Source organism: Scardinius erythrophthalmus, assembly GCF_964197995.2.
Source record: "Scardinius erythrophthalmus genome assembly, chromosome: 9".
NCBI classification, from domain to species: domain Eukaryota; kingdom Metazoa; phylum Chordata; class Actinopteri; order Cypriniformes; family Leuciscidae; genus Scardinius; species Scardinius erythrophthalmus.
The window spans coordinates 25,410,216-25,419,880 of NC_138229.1; the positions used below are offsets into that span (position 1 = coordinate 25,410,216).

Genomic DNA, 9,665 nt, shown 5'->3' on the forward strand with positions numbered 1-9,665 from the left:
TATTTAATTCTAAATGAGTAATTACTGGGTTGTCAGTGTATCTTGGTCGGCAGGTGCATGCGTCTTAGTGGCTCATTCGCGCCTTGGCTTCAAAGCGAGTAGCACACAAACGCACTGACCACTGGCAATAGCATCTTCTAGCCTGATAGAGCAGTGTGCGGAGCTTCCATTTCTCTTGGGCGAGTAACTTGACACAGCTGCCAAAATGTGTGACATGGGGGGACTTGATAATTTGGTGGCCAACACGGCCTACCTGAAAGCCCAAGGGGGTGATGACAAGGAGATGAAGAAACGTCGCCGAAGTCTGTCTCTGCCCAAGGCGGAACAATGTGCGGCACTCAGGACGAGTCTGGACATGGACTTCGAGTCCCTCTGCGAAAAGCAGCCAATAGGTAAGAAGATGTTCCGCCAGTACCTCGATCAAGGGGGGCCAGAGTGCTCCACTGCAGCAGAATTTCTGGATGATCTGTACGATTGGGAATTGTCTGAGGCTGCTGCCAAAGACAAGGCCCGTACAAATATCATCAACAAGTTCTGCAAAGATGGTTCCAAGACCTCCCTCACCTTCCTGACTGGAGATGTAGCAACCAAGTGCAAGGCGGTTACTGACAAAGATTTCGATGAGGTGATGGCACAGGTGAAGGAGGCCACCAAAGAATACTTAAAAGGCAAACCGTTTACAGATTACCAGACAAGCCAATTCTTCGAAAAGTTTCTGCAGTGGAAAGAGTATGAGAAACAGCCAATCACAGACAAGTACTTCTACGAATTCAGGACACTCGGAAAGGGTGGATTCGGAGAGGTAGGTTCTATTCATTAAGTGCAACCTATTAGCATGCTTTTTAGATGATGAGTACACACCTCGAATCAAAGATATTATGATGTAGTCTCTCAAAAACTTGAGACCATGTTGACATTTACACTTTCAGGTGTGTGCAGTGCAGGTAAAGAACACTGGCCAGATGTACGCTTGCAAGAAGCTCTGCAAGAAGCGTCTCAAGAAGAAACATGGTGAGAAAATGGCCCTTCTGGAGAAGAAGATCTTGGAGAAGGTCAACAGCCTGTTCATTGTCACCCTGGCATATGCTTACGACACCAAAACCCATCTCTGCCTGGTCATGAGCTTGATGAATGGAGGTGATCTCAAGTATCACATCTATAACATTGGTGAGAAGGGTATCGAAATGGATCGAATCATCTATTATACAGCTCAGATTTCAACTGGGATCCTGCAACTGCATGCCATGGACATTGTGTACCGTGACATGAAGCCGGAAAACGTGCTCTTAGATAGCCTGGGCCAGTGCCGTCTTTCAGATCTTGGTCTTGCTGTGGAGATTCCTGTGGGAAAGACCATTACCCAAAAGGTGAGTTAATCATTTCTATGCTGTGATTAGTATGGGTAAAGGCATCGGATAGCACTTGTGTGAGATGAGAATGGAAGTATGGAGAGTGGTTCTCAAACTTCTTCTTGGATATATATACATACATATATATTATAATAAACAAGACTGGATTAGACTACACTATCTGAAATTAGACTAAAAAAGAAAGAAAATAAATTAGACTGCTACTTTTAGCTAAAAAGCCTAAATAGACTATTCGCTAGCTAAGTTGGACCGAAGACTGACACAAACTTTGAGCTACATCATTGAAGTGAAAAAACAGCCAGTCAACATGTGGAACACTTGGATTTGAGACCACCGTTTAGTTAAAATCTTTAAGTTTAGCAGTCTTTATATGCCACCAGGACTTTAAAGATTTTCAGTAACACTATTAGCGGCCTTGGATTGTTCGTCTTTTACACTGGATTACTGCTCTGTTAGTGACGTGCTCTGTACCTGTTATATAATTCCTAGTGATCTTCATCACCTTTAGTACAGCTACACCAGAAAACAGACCTAAAGGCCGCATGCAGAAGCAATACAAGGATCAGTTAGCTGCTGTGTCCTTAACTGCACCCTTGGCTCATTGTCTTTTTTAACTTTCCAATTTGTGGGCAACAGATAATTGTGACTGAGGGGTTTCTTGAAATGTATTTTAATTAATTAAATTGTATTTATTTTCCCTATTTATGTCAGTATTTAGTCCACAATATTCTCTGCATTGAAACTCTCCTATAGCTTCCAACTAAACCATGCTAAAAATGGTTCTATGACACAACAATTCCACTTCAGAAGGCCCACAAGTGCTTCACATCTACCCAAAATCACGACTGGGTCTCTATCTCATGCCAGTAAAACAGTGTTATACAAAATAACCTGAAATATTTTGCTGTTGTGATGTTTTATTAACATAGTGCAGCATCAGTGATGGCAAAATGACAATACACCATTAGCAACGGGGAAGCTTCTGATAAATCCAAACATCAGGAGCATTTTTACAATTGAATTATATTAAACACTAAGTGCGTTTTTTTGTCTCAGCAGGGATTTGCGGAAGTAAACTGAAAGCTCGTTCAAGAAATTATGCCATAGGTAACAAAAATCGGAACAATTACATTTTCCCAATAAAATGTTCAGTTAATCAAACCTTTAACCTATTCCCAGAGTTTAAAGGCATTTTAGAAAGTGGTTATCTTAACGCTAAGACAGTTTACATTTGCAAAGATTCATTGTTGTTGATAAATATTATGAGGAATATGCTAACTTCATCATGTCTTTCCTGAACTTTATCTTTGTTTTGTTTTGTTTTTGTTTTTTGCTTGTGGTAGTGTAAGCCACCCATTCATATTTTTCTCAATCACATTTGTGGACAAAAAGAGGTTGCATACTCAATGCTGCCCCTCATGATGACTTGTTCATTTTTGATATGTCAAATGTCAAAATGAACAAACACTAATGCAGTGAGCCTAAGCTTATTATCCAGTGCCCTTCTTGAGTCCTCAGTGCAGGCTGAAGCCCAAGCTGAACCCCCGGGGGTTTGGCTGGCTTTACACTCCTGATCCTCTTAGGGAGAATTACACAAATCTGTCTCTGATCAGACAGCCAAAGGCAGAGGGAGAGGGATACATTTTATATTTGTTTTATATTTTGACTATTATAAGACTCTGTTTGTTATCACTGCTCTTTGCAGTCATTTATGTCTTTAATAAACATTTTATTGACTGTTATTAGAGCCTTAATCTTTTGGAGGTTGTACAACTTTAAAGCCATGGCCCAGCGATTTGATTTATGTAACTACACTATATGCACAAACTATATCTTCAGTGGTCTCAAGGTCTAAGTCATTCTAGCTTAAGTAAACTGATTATGTTAACCTAGCACAATGATCTTTCCATGTAATCATTACATTTTAGCTTGACTGAGACTAACCCTGTCAATTACTATGTCTTGTTATAGTTCTTTGCATTTCAGGAGGGCTTTCCACTCGGACTAAGCCAGATGAATTACCAGTGTCTTAAGAATACAACACAGTTTCTACGAAGCATTACTCTAGGATAAAACATTGTATACGATTATTTAGCCAAAAAAATTAAATCTTTGAAAAAAGCCAATCTTTCTTTAACCAATTAAATGGGGTTTTTAGGTGCCCATAGTGATCAGTCTTAGAGCCATGCAAGTAAACTGAAGAGTTACAGTTGCTCAGGTGTTGAATTAGCCGTATAGCTATTAATGAATGACTCTAGGTGTAAGCATGTCTGTACGCAAAAGGTGCACATGTCCATTTGAACCTAAGAATGGTTGTCTTTATATAAGTCTGCTTCATCACAGTGGATCGGCGCATGACACCTGACAGGTAGTAGAGGATTAAGATTAAGCTTTCTCTTTCTGGCAAAGAGAGGAAGTGAGATACGAGCAATAGATTGTTCTATTGTGGTTAAAATGCTCTACTACTACAGTCCTTAATCTGATGAACAAACTACACAAACCCTCAGAGCAAAACATTGCTAAACAAACCCTCACAGTTTCATAAAAAGGAAACATTTCGCATCTTATCTAACCAGTTTCCACACAAGAAATAAAAAAAATACTTTTGAAATGTCTCTTTTCACAGGCTGGAACGGGTGCATATATGGCACCTGAAATCCTCACTGATGTCCCATACAGGACATCAGTGGACTGGTGGGCCCTGGGCTGCAGTATCTATGAAATGGTGGCTGGCTACACCCCCTTCAAAGGCCCTGATGCCAAGAAGGAGAAAGTGGAGAAGGAGGAGGTACAGAGGCGCATCATCAATGAGGAACCCAAGTTTGAGCACAAGAACTTTGACGCTGCCACTATAGACATCATCAAGCAGTTTCTCAAGAAAAAGATTGATGAACGTCTTGGCTGCAAGTAAGTCCCTCTATCCCTCTTAACCTCCTGATTCTTCAGTGTGATCAGAGGTGTTAAAGCAGGATTTTTGGACTCTAACCTATATGAAATCTGTCATCAAAAGGGTAGGACTTCATTAGTATCCTATCACTCAAAGCTATTGTAGCAAATTTGTATGACTTGGCGAAGATGATTATCTAGGTTTCTTTCAGAATAAAATCCTATATGGTCAACATACTGGATATCTCTTCATTTGGGCTAAGTGTAATAATGGCCAAAAGCTTTGATTTGTCTTGAACATGAAGGCAATATTGTGAAATGCATGATCAAACTCCTTTTCCCATGTGGTCAGGATGTATAATTGTTATTTGTACTATTTTCATAGGGGTGATGATCCAAGGAAACACGAGTGGTTCAAGTCCATCAACTTTGCTCGCTTGGAGGCCGGCCTTATCGATCCACCTTGGGTGCCCAAACCCAACGTTGTCTATGCAAAGGATACAGGTGACATTGCTGAGTTTTCTGAAATCAAGGGTATTGAGTTTGATGCGAAGGATGATCAGTTCTTCAAGGAGTTTAGCACAGGTGCTGTGCCCATTGCCTGGCAACAGGAGATGATAGAAACAGGACTCTTTGATGAGCTCAACGACCCCAACCGGAAAGAATCAGCCGGTGGTTTAGATGATGATAAGAAATCAGGCACTTGCACACTTCTGTGAAGGACCAATCCAGCCACCCAGCCCACTATTCACCAACAAATGCTTTCAGTGGCATTACTAAAATGATTGAAACTGTGCTACGTGTCGAAGAAGAGTGAAGTGTGATTGGAAAGAGATGGGACATTAGTCCATTGTAGCATAGAAGGACACTCTTATTGCTTCATCTGCACAGAAACATGGTCTGAGAATCACTCCATGAATCATCCATGATGTGGTGGACTGAGCTGTGGACCAGTCAGGGAAGTTCTTCCCTGGAGTTCCTTTATGTCTAAGATAATAATAGACTAAGATTATTATGTAACTATAGCGACTCGATGTAATCGACAGCAGTTTGTGATCAGAAGGTGGAGATGTGTGGATATGCAAAAAAAAAAAAAAAAGAGTCATCCTCAAGAAGCAGTGGCTTGCGTTCCAAACATCTCCTGCCTTGCCAAATCACAATTTATTTGTGGATTAGTTCACGGTGTACTAGTACACAATTGGCATCTACTGGATGCACACCATAAGACTGGCTTCTGAAGACCAGGCCCAGACGGAATCTGTGGAATACTATCTCAGAATTCAGAATTGGAATGTACTACAATTAAATAAGACAAAATTTGTCCATCCATCCTTCCATTTTCCAGACCGCTTGTCGTGTGTAGGATTGCGGGGATGCTGGAACCTATTCCAGAGTCTTAAACCATAGGCAGGGAAACACCCTGGACAGATGGCTAGTCCATCCCAGATTAGCCCAAAATATTTAACAAAATAAATGTGAAGGAAGCAAACATTTTGTGAACGATCGACGTTCCAATTCTGCGCAGCATTCCATGCACACAGATTCCGTGTGGGCCTGCCTGTGACACAGGTAAACAGCTACATGCTAACAAAAGTGCATATGAATGAATTGTGTAATTGTCCAACAGAGCTCAAATGATCTCTGTTGTAGAAAGTCTTGCATGAATTGTTAACTCATGCTTGTGATCTTTGATAGCAGGGCATTTCTGATTTCACACCTAGATTTTGAAAGGATATGTGTGTATAAATATGTACATATAAATATGAATGAATAAATCAATATATATATATATATATATGAATAGCTCTGAAATGAAATAAAATCAGAGCTTGATTATTTAGCATTTAAAGGTAACAATTCCTTTTGTGTTTTGTTACTTCTTTACCTCACTGATATGATGGGACAGATGTACACAGCAGACAACCTTCCTTTACAGAAAAGTTCAGCTGAGTTCAATCCTCAAGGGCGCAAAGAAAGAGAGAGCTTTTGCACTGATACGTCTGCTCAATCCTCACTAGTTGAGCTACGTCACCAAGGTGCAGCTTGTGACCCTCTTACAGTCTTCATTTGTGTTGCTTTTATAATGCTGAGCAAGAGCAAAAGAAAACTGGTTATTGTAAAAATAACAGTAAGTGACATAAAATGGACCAAACTACCTGTCTTCAAATGAATTATTTGTTCTTTGTCTTTGCCAGTGTTGAGTTTTTACTTTTTGTCAGTTAAGTAATAATGGTTAAATGTAATTGTATATAAGGTTTGAGAATGATACTAAATAGAAATGTCAGATATTCGAAATGGGTCAATAAAATGTCTCTTTCTTTTACAGATTTATTTCTGAGCTTTTTCCCCTCATAATGCGGGTGCTTGGCGCTAATCAGTAATCCTCTACTATCTTGGCCCTGATCAAATCACTAAATTTAAATGAAGAGTCACAGTTCACTTGCAGAGGTTAGTCATCCATTATTTCAGGTTTTAATGTTTCCTTGTTTTTACTCATACATGTTCCTGAGATTACTGAATCTTAAGATTAATCTCACACATAATGCTTGATGGAAATCTAACCGCACGTTGGTGCACGTTAAAAAAAAAACACTGCAAGAGTCAAAACCTAAAAATATTCCCCAGATTAAAGAGTCAAATCACAAAGATCTGGGCTGAATTCAGTACACCACACTTATCTTGTAAAGCGATAATCTGGTTTACACTCGCGTACTTAAATCAACCTCTAATCCTTGCAACCTCTAGTCTGATTTGCTAAACCAAGATGACTCGCACTCACCAGACTCACCAGTTTATGTTAAGATCATAGTCTGTTTCAGCACACATGAAGGGGTCTGCTTCCTGCATTCAAAGACTGTTACATCACTCCTGAGCTTTATTAGGCAATGTACAAAGTAGAGATGATGAGCAGAATACAGTTAATATGTGCTCTGTTTATGACTGAGAATACACAAGTAAGTTAGAAGCTGGAATTCTCCAGGTGGCAAAGCTAAAGACCCTGTTAAGCCAAACAGATCCCCCTCCTCCTTATCCACTAATGCTGAAACCAAGCTTATGTGTGAAAGAACAGTTAGTGAGAGTGTCAGGCAAAAGTGATCTAATTTTTTCCCCAACTATTAGAATGCAAAATTAAGCAGTAATAATAATAATAATTATAATAGTTATATTTGTCTTAAAGGGTTAGTTCACCTAAAAATGAAAATTCTGTCAGTAATTACTCACCCTCATGTTGTTCCAACCCCGTAAGACCTTCGTTCATCTTCGGAACACAAATTAAGATATTTTTGATGAAATTTGAGTGCTGTCTCACTCCTCCACATGCTTATGGACACTATAACTCGCTGGCCCAGAAAATGTATTCAAGACATCGTTAATATAGTCCAAGTGACTCCAGTGACTCAATCTTAAGTTTATAAAGCGACGAGAATACTTTTTGTGCGCAAAAACAAACAAAAATAACGACTTTATTCCACTTTTCATTTCCTTCTCTCTGGACCTCGAGTCATTTCACGTAGTGTTTTTGCGCAGCGCGTCTGTGTTGCACGTCACCACGTAGGCTCACTATTGGGCGATGCTGGTCATGTGTGATACGTGGTGACGTGCAACACAGACACGCTACGCAAAAACACTACGTGAAAAGACTCGAGGCACAGAGAGAGAATGAAATGAATAGTGGAATAAAGTCGTTATTTTTGTTTGTTTTTGCGCACAAAAAGTATTCTCGTCGCTTTATAAGCTTAAGATTGAACCACTGGAGTCACTTGGACTATATTAACGATGTCTTTAATACATTTTCTGGGCCAGCAAGTTATAGTGTCCATAAGCATGTGGAGGAGTGAGACAGCACTCAGATTTAATCAAAAATATCTTAATTTGTGTTCCGAAGATGAACGAAAGTCTTACGGGGTTGGAACAACATGAGGGTGAGTAATTACTGACAGAATTTTCATATTTGGGTGAACTAACCCTTTAAATTAACATGGTGTGACAAGTTTTTTTTTTTTTTTTCATGAACCATCCCAGTTTAAAGTCTCCAGGCCTAACAAGTGACTTGACTATACGTTTCCCACAAACAGTATAAATGCAAAAGCTGGACATTCGAAAGTGTATACTAAACTTTCACAGGTGACTGCTACATTGGCCAGCTTAGAAGTCCAACGCAACGCGTCATAATCTGAAGACCACGCCCACCAAGGGGGAAATGGGGTGTTCGGTTCCGGTTTTTTTGGAGTCGACTCCGACTCCTAATTTTGGAGTCGGTGGAATCGACTCCTCGACTCCATTTACTTTGAATTAAAATAGGGTCAGGATTCAGAAGGTGCGTGCGTCTCAATATGCTTCGTTTCCTCACTTCTCGCTCGTATGTCCTACGACCCTGAAACCGATCGAGCTCCGCTCTCTTGTAGGACATCTAAATTCTTTAATTCCACCGGGAGGAGGGCGAGAAACGAGGAGGCTTCCTGAGGAGTCAAGAGCGAGGATACAAATGTTTCCTATACTAAAATGTTTAATCAACTAAACCTTATAAATCCCCCTCCTTTTCACATCGCAGCTTCTTCAAATCATATTTAAGTGTGCAATATGTTAGTATTAATCATTAAACTTGTAAAAGCAGACTTGTTTTAGACAGTGTATTTATCTATTTATTTTGTATATTATTTTCTATAATTTTAATATAGTGAAGCTATGAACTTTAACTTAAGCATGTTTAACTTTATTTTTTAACTTTTTTTGTTTAACATTGAAAAATATTAGTTATATTATTACCAATAATAACTGTTGTTTAATAATAGTTTTTAATGCACTTGTCATTTAATAATAGAAAATGAACTTCATATAGAGTGAGTACATGCCATTTCACTAATGTTAATGTTCCATCCTCGCATCCTAAGGGGATGGAGGTAAGAGGAAAGGAAACAAGGATGCATATATAAGAATTGACAAGCACACAAAGCATTACATAGTTTTTGTTATAGGCTACACTTAATTTACTCCCTTCAGTTTTCAGAAGTACAACACTAAACACTATACTCTTATTTACACAGCACTTGTCTTTTAATGTCTTATTTAGGGATAACCTACATGATTACATACATTACCTGTAAATTATAGATGCAAAGCTCTTCTGTAGAAAACGTCTAATTTTGTATACAAATAAGTAAAGGTCATTATTAAAATGTTTAATATTGAAAAATTAATCAACACAGACAAGAAACAAAAATCACCTCTAAGAATGCCTATATGAAATAAAAAAGTTTATTTAATGACTGATTGCAACACATTACCAGTTTTATTGCCGTTTTTGCATTTCATAAACACAGCGTTGCTACACATACTATAATACATCATATATTATTCATAAATATGCAAAAAAAAATTCCAGACAAACGTTACTGGTCATCACTCAAC

At 38.9% G+C, this 9,665-nt stretch overlaps 1 protein-coding gene across 1 annotated transcript; it reads left to right on the top strand.

The window, feature by feature from the left end:
• Positions 1-205: 205 nt before the first annotated feature.
• On the top strand, positions 206-4,975 carry grk7a (G protein-coupled receptor kinase 7a; the record flags this gene model as incomplete). Its single annotated transcript, XM_081373602.1, has 4 exons — positions 206-802; positions 930-1,367; positions 3,997-4,277; positions 4,642-4,975. 4 exons carry the CDS (start codon positions 206-208, stop codon positions 4,973-4,975), a joined length of 1,650 nt encoding a protein of 549 aa, XP_081229728.1.
• Between the last annotated feature and the right edge of the window lie 4,690 nt (positions 4,976-9,665).